The sequence below is a fragment of the Gopherus evgoodei genome, chromosome 7, assembly GCF_007399415.2.
Source record: "Gopherus evgoodei ecotype Sinaloan lineage chromosome 7, rGopEvg1_v1.p, whole genome shotgun sequence".
Classification (NCBI taxonomy): domain Eukaryota; kingdom Metazoa; phylum Chordata; order Testudines; family Testudinidae; genus Gopherus; species Gopherus evgoodei.
In genome coordinates, this window is record NC_044328.1 from 99,162,199 (window position 1) to 99,184,112 (window position 21,914).

General features: G+C 42.9%; 1 protein-coding gene across 3 annotated transcripts in view; it reads left to right on the forward strand.

The window, feature by feature from the left end:
- The window catches only part of POLA2 (DNA polymerase alpha 2, accessory subunit), a 50,105-nt gene that overhangs the window by 25,576 nt on the left and 2,615 nt on the right, over nt 1–21,914 (forward strand). The window contains exons 12-17 of one of the 3 annotated variants that reach the window (XM_030569395.1): nt 87–125; nt 678–751; nt 11,802–11,907; nt 14,381–14,487; nt 18,217–18,276; nt 19,008–19,134. In XM_030569395.1, coding sequence (XP_030425255.1) covers nt 87–125; nt 678–751; nt 11,802–11,907; nt 14,381–14,487; nt 18,217–18,276; nt 19,008–19,134 — 513 coding nt within the window. The remainder of the gene's footprint in view (nt 1–86; nt 126–677; nt 752–11,801; nt 11,908–14,380; nt 14,488–18,216; nt 18,277–19,007; nt 19,135–21,914) is intronic. The other 2 variants (XM_030569396.1, XM_030569397.1) reach the window with 2 other exon arrangements.

Below are 21,914 nucleotides of genomic sequence, written 5' to 3' on the forward strand. Positions count from 1 at the left end.
GCAGGATGCAAGGGATAGATTTTTTTTTTTTTTTTTTTTTTATTATTTTTGAATTCCTTTTTTAACTTCTTGTTTTCTTGTTCCAGTTTGGTCCTTTTCTCGATGCTAAACATGAGCAAGTTGAGGTAAGTTGCCCCCCAAGGGAGTTGAGAATCCACAAGCATTTCCCCTCTGTGGTCTAGTAAATACCATGAGCTAACATTGGGGGGGTCCTATGGAGCAGGTCCTTAAAAGGCTCTCCTACCCCTTGCTGCATGTCCTTTCAGAGTGACAGCACATCAAAGGTAATGCCGGTGCAACAGCCATGGAGGGATATTCCCTGACTTTGCCCAAGAATTTAGATGAGTCTTGTCAGAAGTATTTACTGCCCATTAGAATCCTTGAATTGCCAGGCAACCCAAATATCCATGGCTTCTTTACATGGATGAATCCTGGCCTCCCTAGGAGGCTATCACCATGTTACCAAATGAAACCAAGATTTATTAACTTTATGGGCAGCCATTTAAAGAATGACCTTCAAACTTTGGCTATCATTGCCCCATTGTTCCTTGATGGTGTGGGAAGGCTACCAGAGTCTTTCACAGTCTGTTTGGCTGAACTTTGCTCTTGGCATGGTCTATGTGACTTTCCTCAGAGAAAACTTGTAACAAATCAAGTTGTTCTTTCTTTGTCTGTAGAACGGTCAGCTCATTGGATCATTTGAGGATATCTTTAAACATTGTCTGAAGATGATAATTGAAGGGACAAGAAGGTATGTATTAAATAGCCTTTGTGCTCTTTTGTCAGCTTCCATCCAAGGATTTGAAAGCATCGGGAAACATGACTGAATTAAGATTTTCCATCCCTTGTGTGTGCTGTATTTCAGGGAGGTGCTGAGATGAGATGGTTCATCCATGTTCTCAGACCAAGTATATGACAATACTAGGATTAGAACGCATGAATCCTGATTCCCAGTCCCTTCCTTAGGTTACTAGAAAATGGTTCCTTTCACAATACAGAGCCTAAGCCAATCTGATTCTCTAGTCTGCCTTTGAGAGGAAGGATGGCCTTGTAGTTAGGGCATTAGACTGGGATTGTGGAGATAAAGGGGTTGATTTTGTTGTCTGCCAGAGACTTTCTGTGTGATATCAAGCAAGTCACTGTGGCCTGTTCTACCCTAAAAAGTTACGTCAATTTAGCTACGTCGCTTAGGGGTGTGAAAAATGCACAGTCTTGAGCAGCATAGTTAAGCCAACCTAACCTCCAGTGTTAACAACACTAAGTTGATGGAAGAATTCGTCTCTCAACCTAGCTGCTGCTTCTCAGGGAGGTGGATTACCTAAAATGATGGGAGAACCCTTCCTGTCAGCATAAGTCGTGTCAGTGCTCCAGTGGTGCACCTGTGCTGCTGAAGAGTTTCAAGTGTAGACAAGCTCTCAATCTCTCTGTTCCTCAATTCCTTATGTGAAATAAGTATAATAATCCTTCCTTTCTCGTGTTCATTTAGATTATTTATCACTTTGATGCAGGTAGGTCCTACTACAGTCAGCCAGGTCATGCCCCATTGTACAATAAAATTTTCAAAAGCTCCTAAGTGACTTAAGAGCCTACGCTCCATTGATTTATTTTAATGGGACTTAGGTTTCTAAGGGAATGTCTACACTACCTGCCGGATTGGCGGTCAGCGATCGATCCAGCAGGGGTTGACTTATCGCGTCTAGTATAGACATGATAGATTGACCCCCGAGCGCTCCCCTGTCAACTCCTGTACTCCACCGCTGCGAGAGGTGCAGGCGGAGTCGATGGGGGAGCAGCAGCAGTCGACTCACCTCAGTGAAGACATCACAGCGAGTAGATCTAAGTATGTCGACTGAAATTGCATAACAGATTGATTTCCCACATCCCCTCAGTGTAGAACAGGCCTCAGTAACTAAGTGCTTTTGAAAATTTCACCATTAGTTAAGATAAACTCTTTATACCCACAGAGAGAGAGTCTCTGCCCTAACTTCACTGCAGAATTAGCTGAGGTTGTTACCTGGGTGTTGCCCCAATGCCCTCCCATCTACACATGCAAACTCCTCACCTGAGTTGAGTGGTGCTTTTAGCTTAGGCTAGCTGGCTTGACTGGTGTGGGGTGAATTAGAGCCCAGATTCCACTCTGCGGTGGTAACCCATCCACTGCACTGAGGATGTAGTGCTGATAGTCTGTCAGTGCCTTCCCACAATTCCCCCCATGTGCCCAGAAGAACATGCAAGTTCTCCCACAAGTCACTGGGAAAGAATCCACAGAGCAGCTCACCTGACTGTAGCAAAAGAATGATAGGCTGTTCCCCTAGAAATCCAGCGAGCCACATGGGAGAATGCAATACTGGTGTGAAGAGAGTAACTCAAGTATGGCTTGCAGTGTGGCTAGGCTAACCTGCATGCTCAGACCTAGCTGCCAAACTCTGCTGTGAAACTCTGCTGCCAAACACAGCAAACTCTGCTGTGAAAACCTACATCCAACACAAGGGCGGGCCTCTATTTTCTACTGTGATACAAATAACTTTAATAGTCCCTTCACTGCTAGTGTGTGACTGTTCCCACCTTTGCTCGCTCGCTCTCTCTCAAGTCTGAGTAGCCTATCACTTGGGACATTTAAAACTAGACTGTAAAACTGATAAATTGGCAAATAATCCTGCATTGCCAGGGAGGTGAATTAGAGCTCTATTTCTTAGCTGGTGGATCGCAACTGATGGGACAGGGTCACAAGGCATTGAAAATTGTATTATGATCCAAAGACAAGAGAAGAAACTTCAGAATAACTTCAGGGCAGCCAAAATCTTTAAAGCTTGTGAGGTTAAATGTAGTAGTAGTTTATCATTTAAACAATTTTTACTTTTGCGAACCAGAAGAGGTTGAGAAATACTGAGTAAAATGACATGATAGTTTTATGTGCTTACAATTAGTCTTCCCAAGGGAAGTGGAAGACTGTTCATAACACTCCTCTGATATCATAACTTTCCTAAAGTTTATCCTATTTCTTCCCCCACCCCAAAAAACAGTTCTTTCCCCTTAAAGCTGCCAATGCTCAGATGGCTGCAGGCCACAGGCACAAAGGATTAAGACCCAGAAATAGTGTTGGTGGAAGTGTAACATATGGGTGGAGTTCCTGACTTTCTTCCAAACAGACAGAACTGTGAACACAGCATGTCAGCTGTGTGCCTAAAGGACAGACAGGTACTAATGAGAAAGGGGAGACTTGATTATTCTGGGAGAGCATAAAAACTAAACATGGGAGAGGGACTATCTTGATTGATTTGCTGGCTCATGTATGTTTGGGATTAAGGCCTTGTCTTGGTTTAGCCACCTATGGCTATAACCTAATATACAAATCCCCTAGTGTTACACAAGTGAAGCACCTGTCTACACTTACAGCTCTGTAGCAACTGCACCACTGTAGAGCTTAGTGAAGACTAGGGCTGTCAAGCAATTAAAAAAGAATCATGATTAATTGCACAATTTAAAAAAAAATTGCGATTAATCGCACTGTTAAATAACAGAATACCGCTTACTAAATATTTTTGGGTATTTTCTACATTTTCAAATATATTGATTTCAATTACAACACAGAATACAAAGTGTACAGTGCTCACTTTATATTTATTTTTGATTACAAAACAAGCGAGAGTATTTCAATTCACCTAATACAAGTTATGTAGTGCAATCTCTTTATCATGAAAGTTGAACTTACAAATGTAGAATTATGTACAAAAGAATAGCTGCATTAAAAAACAAAATAATGTAAAACTTTAGAGCCTACAAGTCCACCCAGTCCTCCTTCAGCCAATCGCTCAGACAAACAAGTTTGATTAAAATTGCAGGAGATAATGCTGCCCGCTTTTTGTTTACAATGTCACCTGAAAATGAGAACAGGCATTCTCATGGCAGTCTTGTTGCAACGTATTTTGTAGCCAGCGTTGCAAGGTGCCAGATGCGCTAAGGATTCATATATTCCCTTCATGCGTCGTCCACCATTCCAGAGGACATGCATCCATGCTGATAAGAGGTTCTGCTCGATAACCATCCAAAGCAGAGCAGATCAATGCATGTTCATTTTAATCATCTGAGTCAGATACCACCAGCAGAAGATTCATTTTCTCTTTTAGTGGTTCGGGTTCTGTAGTTTCTGCATTGGAATGTTGCTTTTTTAAGAGTTCTGAAAGCATGCTCCACACCTCATCCCTATCAGATTTTGGAAGGCACTTCAGATTCTTAAATCTTGAGTTGAGTGCTGTAGCTATTTTTAGAAATCTCACATAGATACCTTCTTTGCATTTCATCAAATCAGCTGTGAAAGTGTTCTTAAAACAAACATGTGCTGGGTCATCATCTGAGACTGCTATAACACGAAATATATGGCAGAATGCCGGTAAAGCAGAATGGGAGACATACAGTTCTCCCCCAAGGAGTTCAGTCACAAATTTAATTAATGCACTGTTTTTGTAACAAGCGTCATCAGCATGGAAGCATGTCCTCCAGAATGGTGATTGAAGCATGAAGGGGCATATGAATGTTTAGCATATCTGGAACGTAAATACCTTGCAGCGCCGGCTACAAAAGTGCCATGCAAATGCCTGTTCTCACTTTCAGGCAACATTGTAAATAAGAAGCAGGCAGCAGTATCTCCGGTAAATGTAAACAAACTTGTTTGTCTTGGTGATTGGCTGAACAAGAAGTAGGACTGAGTGGACTTTGTTTTGTTTTAGTGCAGTTATATAACAACAACTCATCTACATTTGTAAGTTACACTTTCATGATAGAGATTGCACTACTATACTTGTATGAGGTGAATTGAAAAATACTATTATCATTTTTACAATGCAAATATTTGTAATACAAATAATATCAAGTGAGCACTGTACACTTTTGTACTCCGTGATGTAATAGAAGTTAATATATTTGAAAAATGTAGAAAAACATCCAAAAATGTTTAATAAATTTCAATTGGTATTCTGTTTAACAGTGTGATTAATCACAATTTTTTTTAATCACAGTTAATTGTTTTTGAGTTAATAACATGAGTTAACTGCGATTAATCGACAGCCCTAGTGAAAATGCTATCTACTGGGATAGAGGATCTTCTCCTATCGGCATAGGTACTCCACCTCCCTGAGAGGTGGTAGCTATGTCAACAGAAGAAGCCCTTCCATCAACACTGCACTGTTTATAGGTTGGTATAACTACAATTTTCCACACCCCTGAGTAGTGTTGTTATACCGACATATGTTTGTAGTGTAGACTAGGGAAAAGCTGTGACTGGCACAGATACAATGTAGATTATGGTTCAGAGCATAGACAGGCCCCATGACACGTGGAGGCACCCCCAGTGTAGAATATTAGGCAATTTGTTTTGTCATAGTCTCCGTTATGGTAGACTTTTAAAGAAATACACACACTGAAACTTCAGATTGAAGTTCGTGCTTCCAGACTATCTTGTAGAGGGAATTTTGGAGGCATTTGCTTCCCTGAACAATAAGGGAGAAGTTGTCCCCTACAACTTAAATTTTACTCCCAGTTAACCATCTGATAAATGCAAAAGGAGACTGGTTTATCAGTGAGTCAGCATGGCAAGCTCCTTCCTTTGATCATCCCATGACAACAGCCACTTCCTGCCAGCAGCCTGATTTTTAATCAGCATTTGTATCTCATTGGTGCATCTTCAGCAGTGAGATGCTAGTCAGTTCATTAAGCAGCTGTACTCCAGACTGACACCAATAAAGCTATACCTTCTGGTTGGAGGAGATGAGCTCGGCCTGTTGATCTTTCTTCATATTTGAATAGAGGGGAAGCAGGAAGCATAATGTAAAGTAAACTGCTTTCTTAAATTCAGACCAGCAGCTGAATTACTGCTCAGTTCGACACACATCTGGCTCTTCCCATCTTGTCTGGAAACATAACTAATCTTAACATCAAACAAATTGAAGAACCAGCTAGCTGATCTTCCAAGTGGCTTTGTACACAAGAGGAAATAGGGATACAGCCATCCTCTGTCCTGATTCTAATACTGTCCACCCATTTCATAGGGTGGGCTGCCCCCCCTTTTTTTTTTTTTTTTGAGAAACTGTTTCAGAGTCAGCCTATGTAATTAGGTCCATTGACTCAGTTGTGCTGTAACTTGACCTGAAGTTCCAGTCTGTCCCCAGGAGAGGGTGGTGAACTGGGAGTAAGGAAACCTGGGTCCTATTCCCCGCTCTGCCACTGACCTGCTGTGTGACCATGGGCAAGTCACTTCACCTCTCTGCTTCTGTTTCCCCACCCACTCTCTGGGCTCGTCTTGACACACACGTTGTATTGCTTAACTGGATCAGTATAGTCAAAGTGGTACAACTCCCCTAGTGTGGATGCAGTTACACCAGTATAAATGTGCTTATCTATTTATTTATATCTTACTCCTGTACAGGAAGGGGAATAAGCTATACCAGTATAACTATACTCACATTGAGGGGGGTGGGGGTTAGTATCTGCTTTTTTTCCTTTCTTTTTTTCCTTTTTAATCACACCCCTAATGAAAACAGGTATAGCTGTATGAATTCTGGGTGTAGGGAAGGCGTCTGTCTGTCTTGTCCATTTAGATTGTAAGCTCTCTAGAGCAGGGACGATCTTGCTGTGTGTCTGCCCAATGCCTAGCACAGTGGGGCCCTGATCGTAGTTGGGGCCTTTAGATGTTGCTGTAATAAATTGTAGTGCTTCCATCTCTTGACCTCCTTTTTTTTTTTTTTTTTTTTTTTTTCCCCTCCTACTTCCCAACTCAGAGACTTACAGTATAACTCCTGCTTATGTGAAAGAGGCTGTAAACTGGAATCCCAAGGCCTAGTCTAAGGGTACATCTACAGTATGAAATTAATTGGAACTTATTTTATTTAAATTTTTGGAAACAATTTTATACATTCAGTATTGTGTCCCCACTAAAGCGCATGAATTCACCGGAGTGCGTCCACAGTATCGAGGCTAGCATCAAATGTTGGAGCGGTGCACTGTTCCCGCAGTCTCTGCCGCCCATTGGGATTGTGGGTTAAGCTTCCAGTGCATAATAGGGCAGAAACATTCTCGTGGGTGTTTCTGGGTATGTGCCATCACTCGCTCCTCCCTCTGTGAAAACTGCGGCAGATGCTATAGTGCCAGCACTGGTGCAGTATGGTGCACCACCTGTCTCCTGATACTGTGAATCCACCTTGCATGTCCTCAGCTAATTCCAAAATAACAGACTAGTGTAGACCAGGCGTAAGTTAGAAAAGGTTTGCTGATCGCTATACTGGTAAACCCTACTACAGTATACACAGCTTATTTGGGCCAAAGAGTGCTTTTACTGGTATAGCTTATACCAGTTTCCTGAAAAAAATAAGCTATATTGGCAAAAATACTTTTTTTTTTTTAATGAAAAGTTATTAAAAATTACACCCTTAACTGACATCATTGTAACTGCAAAAGTTTTTCTGTAGACTCACTTAAGGTTTTCTATAGCAGTGTAGATGTATGGTTAAAGATGACTTGTTGCTTGGCCAGTTTACCTCTAGTGATGGTACTGCCTTTCTTGTCCCTTCCCCAGCTTCCCCCACTCCAGCCCCTGCATTAAACCCAGATGACTTGGGATGGGGGCCTCATAGTGTCTGCTGTGGGCTTTCATCCCCTCCGATCTCCCTCTCTTGTGGTCCTGGGTGAGGGTAGGGGAAGGAGGAATGGAGAAAACAAAGAACAAACAAGACATTCTTTCCTTGGGGTGAGCGCTGCGCACCACCAGGTTCTTTCATCTGCTGCCAGAATCTGTCATACACTGGTATCGGGTCAATACCTCCCCATTTTAAAAAGCACAATACAAATTGTATTTGAATGTGGATTTTGAGAGGAATATTTAAGCAGCTACTGACCTGATTCTGTCTGTCAGCATTTACTACAAAAGCTAGTTGGTATATTGGGGTTAATTATAAAAAAAAAAAAAATTGCTCAGCTCTTTGCACCTGTGCATATCTTCCAACTGAGCATAGAAATGCCATACAAGAGTGTGTACCAGTGGCCTGTCTAGTCCATTGTCCTCTGATAGCAGCTGTTGCAGGTTGCCTCAGAGGAAGGTGTAATTCCACTCCCCCTGTTCCATGGTACACGTAGATGCATTCTGGGAGTTTTTCATCCTCTGCTGGTGATCAGGTAATACACTGAAACATGAAGAGTTTGCTCTTGTTCTGAATGTTTTTTTGAGATTAACATGGAGAGTGGAATTTGTATAGGGGGTCCTACAATAGTAATAGATGGTTCAGGGCATGGCCCAACTTCTGATGGGATAGGAAGAAACTTTCCCTGAGGGAAGATTATCCCACATCTACTTACTGCAGTGTTTTTGCACCTTTCTCTGAAACAGCTGGGCACTATTGGAGATGGGATTCTATTCTATATAGGTTCTTATCTTACTTCCCTATCTCACAGGGCTGTTGTTCAGATAAATACATTCAAGACTGAAGCACTTTGAGATTTAGCACTTTTCATTAGTAGATAAGAACTAGATGGTCTTCCACCCTCATAACTATAGTATCTGAATACATGCATTAAGTGACATGTCTAAGGCCATGTCTACATCTAAAATTTTGCAGCGCTGGTTGTTACAGCTGTATTAGTACAGCTGTATAGGGCCAGCGCTGCAGAGTGGCCACACTTACAGCAACCAGCGCTGCAAGTGGTGTTAGATGTGGCCACACTGCAGCGCTGTTGGGCGGCTTCAAGGGGGGTTCGGGGAACGGGAGAGCAAACCGGGAAAGGAGACCAGCTTCGCCGCGGTTTGCTCTCGCGTTCCCCGAACCACCCTGCAAACCGTAGGGAAGGAGACCTGCTTGTTCGGGGAACGCGAGAGCAAACCGGGGAAGGAGACCAGCTTCGCCGCGGTTTGCTCTCGCGTTCCCCGAACCACCCTGCAAACCGCAGGGAAGGAGACCTGCTTGCTCGGGGGTTCGGGGAACGAGAGAGCAAACCGGGAAAGGAGACCAGCTTCGCCGCGGTTTCTCTCGCGTTCCCCGAACCACCCTGCAAACCGTAGGGAAGGAGACCTGCTTGTTCGGGGAACGCGAGAGCAAACCGGGGAAGGAGACCAGCTTCGCCGCGGTTTGCTCTCGCGTTCCCCGAACCACCCTGCAAACCGCAGGGAAGGAGACCTGCTTGCTCGGGGGTTCGGGGAACGAGAGAGCAAGCTGGGGAAGGAGACCAGTTTGATTACCAGAGGCTTCCTCAGGTATGCTGGGATACCTGCTTATTCCACGGAGGTCAAGAAAAGCGCTGGTAATTGTCTATACTTGATTACCAGCGCTGGATCACCAGCGCTGGATCCTCTACACCCGAGACAAAACGGGAGTACGGCCAGCGCTGCAAACAGGGAGTTGCAGCGCTGGTGATGCCCTGCAGATGTGTACACCTCCTAAGTTGCAGCGCTGTAACTCCCTCACCAGCGCTGCAACTTTCTGATGTAGACAAGCCCTAAAGCTATCATATGTGGTTGTCTCTCCTATCCTTTCCCTAAGGGAAGTATTGTGGCAGGGCACTATTTCTGTTGTGGTTTTTTTTTTTTTGTTTTTTTTCTTTCCTTTTTAAAATGTAGTCACTGGCCTGGGTGTGTTTAGAGAAGGCATCTCAGAGCAGCATGCCATGCACTTGGAGCCAAAGATGGAGGTTCTGGATGGTCCCTTAATTCCTGGGGCGAATCTGTTCCCAGTCTCAGAGTGGCCTCTGAGAAAGCTCTGTCTCCTGTGCAGATGAGCTCTACCCTAGAAGTTAAAGGTTCTGAATACTGAGCAACTTGGGTCTCTGACCTGATCTAGTGTGACAATTCATGTGTTCCTGTGGTTGGGAAGGAAGAGATGGGTAAGCATCTGCCAGTGAGGCCCTGAAATCAATCAGTAGCCTCCTAAGAGTGTTGTGCATCACTTCAGTACACAGTAAAGATATTATTTTTCCTCTTCTGTAGCAATGGCAATTAAACCAGTGCCACCAACAGAATTGCAGCTGGCTGTGCAATGGCAACCCAAACACTCTGATTTTTAAAGTTCAGGCTTATAACGGGCCATTAAGAACATCAGAACGGCCATACTGGGTCAGACCAAAGGCCCATCTAGCCCAGTATCCTGTCCTCTGATAGTGACCAATGCCAGGTGCCCCAGAGGGAATGAATAGAACAGGTGATCATCCCCTGTCACCCATTTCCCATTTGCTTCTATTGAGCTTTCTTGTATCCATCACGGAACTCTCTCGTGGCCTTTCTTATTACAACAGATTGCTTTGAATGGATGTATCATCTGATGGTTAAAGAACTAACTATAGATCTGGTTCCAAGTCAGGTTTGTGGCCGCATAGCTGTTTCCAGGAATCATAAGGCAATCTTAACTCTTCACTAGTGAACAGGAGTTGCTCCTTAGTTTGCTTATCTATCTCCTAATGAATGCACAGCAATTGGTGTGATCAGAACTGCTGGGACTTGAAGAGCTCCCTTGTACCTCAGGCTGCAGTTTCAGCAGGGATAGCCTGTTTAAACTAGTTTGCTGATTGTTTGTATTATGGACCCAAGTCAAGACTGAGCCCCCACTGATGAGCTCTCCTTAAACATAGGATATGTTTTCACTGTAAAAAATGTAGCTAACTAGCTCAGCTGGGGATTTGGGTAGAGCAGGGGTTCTCAAACTGGGGGTCAGGACTCCTCGGGGTCACAAGGTTATTACATTGGGATCAAGAGCTGTCAGCCTCCACCCCAAACCCCGCTTTGCCTCCAGCATTTATAATGGTGTTAAATATATTAAAAAGTGGTTTTTAATTTTATAAGGGGGATCACACTCAGAGGCTTGTTTATGTGAAGGGGGTCACCAGTAAAAAAAAATTTGAGAGCCACTGGGTTAGAGATCAGGTTCCACTCACTTGAACTAGTAACCTATTCACTTTGCAGTGAGGATGCATGCTAAATCACTGATGTGACTATGAGCCTCCCACAATTCTCTCTGTCTGGCAGAAGGACAGACAAGTTCTCTCCCAGTTCACTGGGAAAGAATCATAGAGTGGCCCATCTTACGGCAGTACAAAGAGCCATGGGACATGCCCCCAGAAATCTTAACACTCTCACAAGGTTGTACAGGACCAGTGAGGAGAGTGTGACTTGGGTATGGCTTGCCATTTGATTGTTCACATCAGGCTCAGCTGATGCCCCCAAGCTAAGCTAACCCAGGTTCCAATCATCTGGGCTAATTGGAGTGAAGACCTATGGTAATACAGTCCCTGGTCCAAAGAGCTTACAGTCTACACAGACGAAATGGAAAAAGTAAAGACAACTATCCCCATTTTATAGATGGGTAACTGAGTCACCAATTTAAATGGAAGGCTTACAAGCAACTAGTGTCTTTTAGGGGGAGGGGGCGGGGGGATGCACAGCTGGACTCCTTAAGGGGCCTGGCTTTCAGAAAGTTCTGAACATCCTCTTACTGAAAAAATCAGGCCCCTTTAAGGTGTTTCAGATTGGGGCAGCCAAAAATCGTTAGTCACTTCTGAAAGTCTTGGCCTTGGAGACTTGCCCCAAGCTCACACAGGGAGCCTGTAACAGACTTAGGTATTGTACTCAGGAAACTTAGGTTCTTGTCCAGATTAACTTTTTGAAAGATCTGATCCATTATTGCAATTTCCTATGTAATGAATTTCAAAGGCTTTCCACAGAAAGAGGTGGAGGACAGTAAACTTGTTGTGTAGATGTGCTTGGTTTGTCAATTATTGGGTTTTTAGGTTCCTGGTTTCTCTTAGAATGCTTCTCTTTCCTCTGCCAACAGTGCTGGTTCCCAGCTTGTGTTTGTACCATCGCTGAGAGACGTGCACCATGACTTCATATATCCTCAGCCGCCTTTCAGCTATGAGCTGTCTAAAGATGACAAACAGGTAACTTCCTATAGTTAACCACCTAATTCGTTTACTTTTCCTTTGAGTAGCTCACGAGAGAGAAAGTGACTGACAGGTTGTTTGCTGGACTGGCAGGTCAGGAGCCTGAAAGAAAAGTCTCATATTTCAACCCAAACAGGAAAATGGCTAAGAGCAAAGTAGATTTGATCAGTTGCTACACAGCCTGTTCAGTCAAAGTTTAAAACTAGAAATCCTTTGGATTCCTTATAATGTATCCTTGGCACAAGCCAAGACTTCCAAAAGGAACTACGTGTCCAACCTGAAACATTTCCCCCACTTCTGATACATTGTCCCTCTGCTGAGCAATAGCAGATGTTGTGGGCCTTTGAAGTTTTCTCCTCCACTGGAAAGCAGTCAGTGACTTCTAGTCCAGGTGTATTTATTACACACATCCCCCAGTCCTGACATAAGATGGTTTAACAGCATGCATTGCAATTCCTTCTTTCAGGAAACTCAGCCCACCATCAATCCCTGGTTCCCAGGGAGCAACTACTTGACTCTTAAACAGAGTCAAAGGCAGAGAGCAAACTCTCTTGAAGCTCCCTTTCACCCAAAGCTGATGCTCTCAAAAAACCCAAACCTAAACAAAAACCACTTTTATAATCCAAAACATAATGCTTCTCTCCAAGTGTCAAAACTTCTTCACACTTGGAAGACTATGCAACAGCGCCCTCTGGAAGTACAGTGCTCACACACACTTCTAGTCACTTTTGGGAAAAATCTTGCTCAGTTTTATTTTTTCTCTTCTCTCAATAAAGTGTGATCACTCAGTGCTGAGCCTTGGTGGGTTACTCACCCTGGCATGGGTGCTAAAAAGCTGGGTTTTTTCCACTGATTCCATGGCCTTGTACAATCAATGTGCAACAAAATTGAAAGATTTAAGCGTGCTGGGGAAAGGTGCACAGAACAACTGAAAACCCAGAACAGAAATTCATAGACACTAGAAGTGGGAAAAGCTTTATCAGATCATTTGTACTCTTGTAAGTGCAGAGCTGAAACTTTAGTCCGAGACCAAGCTGAAAACAGAACTCAAGCTATGCTGGCTCCTTGCCCTGTATCTAAGACCCTACACCATGTGACTTTTTAAAACACTCAGATACCCCATGAGGAAATGAGTGATAAATGAAATACAAGGTGAAAAACTCTCTCTGTGCCTGTTTCCAGGAAATCCACATCATTTAACTCTGCGTGACTGGGGAGGTGGGGAATTGTGACATCAAGCATACAGCTGTGAAGCTGCAATGAGCTGTATGCTAGTCATACTGCTTTACTGAGAATCTTTCTGCTTAAGGTTTGTCTATATAGGAAAATTATTGCGGAATAAAAGAGGGTGTGAATTTAAACCACAATAGCTATTGTAGGATAGATCCCTGTATGGGCACTGCTATTCCAGGATATGAGTGCCTTTTTTTGATTTAGTGCAATCCATTTTTAAAATTGGATTAAGCAAAATTGGAGAAAGACACTTTTGTTTAGGAATAGGAGTGCCCATACAGGGAGCTTTTTTACAGTGGCTAGTCTGGTAATTTTTCCTGTGTAGACAAGACCATAAAGAGGTAAGACCCTCTGAGGTGTATCCATAGGCACAGTTATCGCTTGATTAAGCCCTGTGACAATCACTAAAGATTTAGAAAAGTTTCCCAGTGGAAGAGGTTGTTACTTTCATAAAATGAAACTACTATTCTTCCCCTTTGAATTCCCCAAACACCTCCATCTATTCAGTCCAAAGAAAGAAGCAGTCTAAGCTAAAAAGCATCTTAAATAGTGCCTTTCACAATCCATCCTCACTAAACTTCTTTTGTAGGTTTAACATGGTCTTGCCTCATGTGGTGTCAGACCCTGCCACTGCCTCGGTTTTCCTCCTTCCCCAGTCAAACAAACTGTCACAACTTATGCTCTTGAAGTACTCTTACCATTCTGAGTTCTGGTTTATTAACATCAAATAACTCTAAACCAGAATCTCGCAGCGTTCTCCTGTGGGCTGCAGTGTGCCCCTTCTCTGTTCCTAATCTCCTCTTAAGAAGTTTTCTCCAGCCCATCATTGCAGGTAACTCCAGCCAGGTCTCTCCCTCTGTCTGGTATGGAAAGCCTCTTCCTCAGTCCTCCCTGACCCTGGCTCTCCTTTGGTTCTCTTTATTCTCTGAGCAGAGGAGTTCTGCCAGACTCATTCCCCCCAGACTCTGGAGAGACCTCCCGTGGGTCTTTCCTAGCCCTTGATCTCCCCCTCCCTGATGGAACATCCCCCTAACCAACTACCATCATGTGATGCCTGGTCACCTGACCTAACCATGGGCCCAAACCCAAAAGCATCACCTGGAACTGGATGACAGATGGGGGCCCAACTCCCCTGAAAGGACCAGCACACCCTGTTCATACACCCATTTATCAAGCTGGAGGATGTTGGTAACAGCTGAATCCAAAGTGCCCTTTGCCCTTTCTTTTCTCGTTTCAGCGAGTACACTTTGTGTCTGACCCCTGCACTCTGGCAATAAATGGAATCATTTTTGGCCTGACTTCCACAGACCTGCTCTTCCATATGGGTACTGAAGAGATTAGCAGGTATGTGAGCTTGGAACAAGCTGTGAAACTTTAGGGTAAACAATTCCTTGGAAAAGTCCTTCCCAGTTTAAACAGAGACCAGCTGTGGGGCCCAGTGCTTATATAATTTGATTGAAAACATTTTGTTACCTCTAACAGGCCATAAGACAGTGGAAGCTTGCAGAGAAAATGAAGTACACTGGGTTAAAGGGATGTTGAGCTGAAAAAGTCAGGTCATCAGCAGCTGGTGACAGTTGGTGTAGCCCTATTGAAATCAGTGCAGATTTACACTACCTGTGGGTCAGGGCCTATATCTGAAAGATGATGATTCACATTTAAGCCAAAAGAGTCTTTTAAAAAAACAATTAGTTTGTTTTATTAACCCTTATACATTTTGTTTAATCTCTAGCACCTTACTCAGCAGCCAGTTAAAATAGGGTTGCATTTTATTGTGTAGTCCCTTTATTTGTTACGCTTCTGGGTTCTCCTGCATAGTAATGCAGGAACTGCATGCAAGGGAATCAAGATCAGAGCAACACTCATCAATGTGCTAGTGATGCTGAACAGCTGCTTTTCCTGTCTGTGAAATAAGCCTTTCTGCAAGGTATAATCCTTAATTCCTGTTTGCAAAGCCCTTTGATCTTCAGTGGAAGATTGTGTCTGCTCTGGGTTTGAAGTGGTGCAGCTGCACCTGTGCTTAGGGCACTGGGACATGGGAGACCTGGGTTCTGTTCCTAGCTCTGCCCCTGACCTGCTTTGTGACCTCAGGCAGGTCACTTCCCCTTTCTGTGCTTTTGTTTCTCCTCCCACCCTATAGTTTTCAATTCTAAGCACTTTGGGGCTAGACTGACTATCCAGCACAACGAGGCCCTGGCCTCTTGGGTCTACTGTACTACAAAGACTAATAATAATAATATATTTGTGATTAAAATCCCAGGGTAGACAAGGCCTAAACTGATTTGTCTCCTTTTTATTCTGTGTCCGTGATGTTGTATGCAGTCCCATCTGTGTAGTCATGTCTGACCAGAGAGCAAGAGTCCAGACCTCTCATGGTATTTTGCTGCAATACAATTGTTCTGGGGGGCAAATGTTATTGGCTGTAGCAAGGCATTTTTGTTTGGACTTGGTGGTTGAACTCCCGTGATACACAATGGAGGGGAAGGAACATTTGAAGGGATTCACATGTTAAATTTGTTGTGTGTGCTTGGTGGCCAGGGCCATTCACACGCTGGGGTCATAGGAACGAAGTGCTTGACTCAGTCCTCTGTGGAGTTCCAGTTTTCTTGCACAATTCAGTGGTTTTTCTTCCTCCCCTGTTAATCTCCCACAATATTGCTTATAGGGCTGTGTGGGTGTTGAAAAGAGACAGCCAGAAGGAATGTGTGTATAGGGGCCAATGTTTACTTCCCTGTGCAGGTAACAAGGAAGCTAGGAGTTTGGTGCCTTCTAGGATGACAGTAGGCATTCCATGCTGCCGTACTTTTAAATAGGGCAATGGCTCTAGCAACTGTAGGGTATGCCTACACGGCAGCTGGGACTCTCAACCCAGGTAGAAAGACTCACGCTAGTGGAGCTGCAGCTAGTGTACTAAAAATAGCAATGTGGCTGTTTTGACTTGGGCTGTCAAGCCCACCCAGCCCCCTAGCTTCAGAGCCTGAGCCACTATGTCCGTATTGCTGTTCTTAATGCTTTAGTTTGAGCTCTGCTACTGGTAGTTCAAGCCTCGCTAGCACAACTCTGCTTACCCAGGGAGGCTCACTCCTAGCTGCAGTGTAGACCTTCCTCAGAGTCCTTATCTATGCGCTGCCTGGTACCAGTTTAGTTAAGCTGGTGCAAACCATTGTTTGAATACTTACTTTTAAAGCAGTTTATTTTGCTATAGTAGTTCCTAGCTCTTGTATGGTGCTTTGCATTAGCAGATCTCAAAGCACTTACAAAGTAGTATTAGCCTCATTTTATAGATGGGAAAACTGAGGCAGAGAGAAGTGATTTAGCCAGGGTCACCCAGCAGGCTCGTGCCAAGTTAGGAATAAAGCTGAGGTCTTCTAAGTCCTAGTCCAGTGCTCTGTCCATTAGGCCACAGTGTCTCCCTAAACTAAGTGCTTTGCCTCCACTGTGTTTTTACAGCAGGGTAGCTAACACACATTATTTATCCCATGCTAAAAACATACCTCGTTTTGTCGGTGAAGACATAGGTAAAACAAATTAAGCCTGACTTAAACTTAAGAGAAGTGTGTCCAAACAGTCTTTTGTATCAGTTTGACTAAATGGATTTAAAATAATTCCTTAAATTAAACTGGTGTGACTGAGCACATAGACGAGCTCTGAGGTACTGAATGCATCCTCTGTGTGTGCACCGCACGCATGTACCTCACTGACCATCTTAAATAACTCCACGGTGTTTACAAATACTTGTCAGCATTTATCCTTATCTCCCCTACCCCTATAGCCATTGTCTAGTCAAGACCTGCATATTTTCTTCATGTGAATCATCCCTCATAAATCATTCCCTCCAGCCCTTTCAGCCCATTGGTTGCTTTTCTCCAAATTCCTGCCAGTTAACTGTTGTCTCGTTGGCTTGGAAACCCAATACAGGACTCTGGGTTTGTGTAGTAACCAGTCCCTAAGGTGATGCCACTGCAAATGCAGCCCCAAAGCATCTTGATCAAATCTAACCTTGAATAGATGAGCCATCTCCATTGTCTTATCTCCCCTGGTTACAAAGTTGCTGAGTATCTTTGTTTTGGGGAGAGGATTTTTGAAAAACTCTGTAGCAAGAGGACCTCTTGGCATAAAGACTTGATCAGAGCTAATAGGGCACTGGACAGGAGGAGGTCAAAAGACCAGTGTTTTAATCGTAGCTCTACCAATGACCTTGAGCATATCCCTTTCCCTCTCTGTACCTCCATTTTCAGCTCCCACTCTTTGTCTATTTAGATTGTAAACTCTTTGGGGCAGAGGCTGTCTTTTATGCTTACAGCATACAGTGCCTCGTGCACTGGAACTCCAATCTCTGTTGGGGCTTCTAGGAACTATCATAATACAAATCTTAGCAGAACTTTAGAAATTTGGGGCTAGAATAAGCTACTGCAAAACTCCTGCATTGTCCTAAGGGTTATTTTAATTAAGCATGCACTCCTTGTTTCATTGGCATCCTGCCTGCCAAATAAAACTTGGATGGCATTTTCTCTCAAGGCATTTTTCTCCTAGCTGCAGCATGTTAAGATGTGTTCACAACTCAAGTGTCTGTTTTAAATTAGAGAATTTTATTTTAGTAAGAGTCTGAGGCTCTTAACAGAATGTAAAAAAAATAAGTCAAACTTCTTGTGTTACCTGGTTGAAGGACTATTATTATTTTGTACTAGGGTAACACCTAGAGGCCCCAGCAAAGATCAGGGCCCTGTTTTTTGGGCATTGTGCAGAATCCTACTATACAGTCCTGGCCCAGAATAATTTTACAGTCTAAGAAGACAAGACAGACAGAAGGGAAAATTTATTATCTGTATTTTAAAGATGGTGAACTGAGGCATAGAGAGGCCACGTGACTTGCCAAAGGTCACACTGGGAGTTTGTGGTAGAACTGGGAACTGAACACAGATGTCCTAAATTCTAGTCCAGTGCCTTAATCACAAGACCGTCCACTCATTAGAAATTAAAGAAATTACCTTATTCTTAAGAGACGTCTTCCTCCCCCCCCCCCACCCCCCTATGGTTTTTGTAGCTAAATTTTGGATGTTTCTCTTAAAACAGCTCTTCCGGTGTCTCAGACCGGTTCACCCGAATCCTTAAGCATGTCCTGACACAGAGGAGGTGAGATCAATTTCTGGATTTAGAGTTCATCACAAAACATTTCCTTGTCTAAAGTGACAGTGCCTGCCACTGATATATTGGGCCTTATACTCTGTTGCCAGCACTTTGTGTAATCACTTACACAAGTGGAGAGTGGTATAAAAGTGCCACCATCCTGACTTGGTAGTGTTTTACATCTGCCCTGCACTGGTGTAGATGACCCCACGAGATTCATAGACATTATGGCCAGAAGGGACCATTATGATCATCTAGTCTGCCCTCCGGCTTAACGCAGGCCAAAGAATCTCACCCAATAATTTTTGCTTTGATCCTGTAACCTTTGAGCTAAAGCATATCTTTTTAGAAAGACATCCAGTCTTGATTAAAAGACTATTCCAAGTGATAGAGAATGCTAAGTCTCTAACAAAATTATTTCAGTGGTTAATTTGTCATTACAAATATGGTACATATTTTCAGCAGTCTGAATTTGTCTAGCTTCAGTTTCCAGCCACTGGATTTTTGTTCTGCCTGGTGCATGGTAACAGAGAACCAGGCCTTCAGTTTCATTTTTTTGAACAATTTTCTGCTTCTGTAAACAGAGGCACCTGCTGATAGCACAATGCACAAGCCTTAAGCTGTTGGAGGAGTGGAACTGATACCTATTCACCTGGCTGACAGCAGGGCGTGTGGGGAGGACAGAGCAAAGGTGGCTGTATTTAAGTGTCATCAATAATTAATATTGATCCATGCAGTTATTACCCACTCTACCCTCCCTCGGAAGAGATGAACGTTGATTATGAGAACTTCTATAATTATGTCCCTTTGCGAGTCACCCCGGATGTCCTCATTGTTCCATCTGAGCTGAGATATTTTGTTAAGGTAAGCTGGGAACGTGTAAACACTTTGTCTGGGATTTTCAGTGGTGCCTAAGGAGCTAGACACACATTGCTCGCTGGAATTCAGTGGGAAGTGGCTGCTTTTGAGAATCCTAGCCTCAGTATAGAACTCAGCCTACGGGAAGAGCAAGATGAGTGGTAGGATTGGGGCTCTACTCTGTTAATGCCATTTCTGTGCTCTCAATACCACAAACATTGGATAAAATTTTCAAAAGTTCCTAAGATCCATTTTCAGAAGTGACATAAGTGCCGAAGTTTTCAGAAGTATCCAGACACTGAAGTGTCTGTCACTTGAAAAATGGGTTTTAAGCTCCTAAATTACTTAATTGCTTTTGAAAATTTTACTCAACTAATCTGCATGACTGGACTTCCCCGTGTTTCAGATAGTGAAGGCTGGGCCAACACTGATCTTCCTCTTTCATTTGGCGAGCTAGTTTTTTTTCCCATCCCTAGCTGAGAGAAACTATTTATTACTGTAACTCCCTCTCTCATTGTAGGCAAGGGGTTAGATGTCACAGCAGAATCCCTAGTCTTCAGTGTAAATGTTTTTGAGGATGTGGAGTAACTTTTGAGGAGTTACAGTGGAAGCAATGAGAGCCTTGTTGTCTCCTTGCCACTGAAGTTAACCTGTAGAGAGGTTAAAGAGCTTAGCAGGATTCCAAAAGGATTAGGGCGTTTATGTGAATAATAGAAATCTCTAGAGTTACACTAGTAAGGATCAAAACATAACCAAGAGTTTTGGAAGGGATAGTAAACCTCCTTCAGCAGAACATAAAACAATCTCTAACTCCCCTTATGAGCAGCTTATGCCTTAACTACAGGGTTTTTCACCTTTCTCTGAAGCATTTGGTATGGCACTGTCAGAGATTGGATACTGGGCTAGATGGATACACTGATCTTGATCCAGTCTGGCAATGTCTGTGTTTCTAGAGATGTTAAAAGCACAACTCAGCCTTGTGGTTTGCAGCTGCTGTAGGGCTAAAATATATCATTGGAATGCAGCCGCCCAACTGGGAACCTGCTGTATTGTGAGGCAGTATAGTTCAGTGGATAGGACTTTGAATCAGGAGCCCTGGGTTCTATTCCTGGCTCTGCTACTGACTCACTGATCACAGGCAAGTCATTTCCCCCCTCTGTTTCATCTCCCATCTTTTATTTAGACTGTGAGCTCTTTGGGGCAGGGACTGTTTCTTGCTACATGTCTCTGCAGCACTCGGAACAATGGGCCCTCACTCTCAGTTAGGGCTTTTACTATTATAATTTATTTATATTACTGTAGCACCTGAAGAGGTGGAAACTAGGGCTGTTGATTAATCGCAGTTAACGCACATGATTAACTCAAAAAATTAATTGCAATTAAAAATATTAATCACAGTTTTAATCGCACTGTTAAACAATAAATACCAATTGAATTTTATTAAATATTTTGGATGTTTTTGTACATTTTCAAATATACTGATTTCAGTTACAACGCAGTGTACAAAGTAGACTGCTCACTTTATATTGTTTTTTATTACAAATATTTGCACTGTAAAAATGGCAAATAAAAGAAATAGTATTTTTCAATTCACCTCATACAAATACTGTAGTGCAATCTCTTTATGGTGAAAGTGAAATTTACAAATGTAGATTTTTGTTGTTGTTTTTTGTTACATAACTGCACTCAAAACCAAAGCAATATAAAACTTTAGAGCCTACAAGTCTACTCAGTCCTACTTCTTTTTGAGTCAATTGCTAAGACAAACAAGTTTGTGTACATTTACGGGAGATAGTGCTGCCCGCTTTCTATTTACGTCACCTGAAAGTGAGAACAGGCATTCGCATGGGACTTTTGTAGCCGGCATTGCAAGGTATTTACATGCCAGGTATGCTAAACATTCATATTCCCCTTCATGCTTCGGCCACCATTCCAGAGGACATGCTTCCATGCCGATGATGATCATTAAAAAAATGAATGCATTAATTAAATTTGTGGCTGAACTCTTTGGGGGAGAATTGTAGGTCTCCTACTCTGTTTTACCCACATTTTGCTATATATTTCATGTTACAGCAGTCTTGGATGATGACCTAGCACATGTTGTTGTTTGTTCGTTTTAAGAACACTTTCACTGCAGATTTGACAAAACACAAAGACACCAATGTGAGATTTCTAAAGATAGCTACAGTCTTGATCCAATGTTTAAGAATCTGAAGTGCCTTCCAAAATCTGAGAAGGACGAGGTGTGGAGCATGCGTTCAGAACTCTTAAAAGAGCAACACTCTGATGCAGAAACTACAGAACCTGAACCACCAAAACAGAAAATCAACCTTCTGCTGGTGGCATTTGATTCAGTTGATGAAAATGAACTTGCGTGGGTCCACGCTACTTTTGGATGGTTATCGAGCAGAACCCCCTATCAGCATGGACGCATGTCTGCTGGAATGGTGACTGAAGCATGAAGGGATATATGAATCTTTAGTGCATTTGGCACATAAATATCTTGCGATGCCAGCTATAACAGTGCTATGTGAATGCCTGTTCTTATTTTCTTGTTCACAATATCACCTGAAACGGGCAGCATTATCTTCCATAAATGTAAACAAACTTGTTTGTCTTAGCGATTGACTCAACAAGAAGTAGGATTGAGTAGACTTGTGGGCTCTAAAGTTTTACATTGCTTTGTTTTTTGAATGTAGTTATTTTTTTTGTACACTTCTACATTTGTAAGTTAAATGTAGGTGAATTGAAAAATACTATTACTTTTGGATTTTACAGTGCAAATA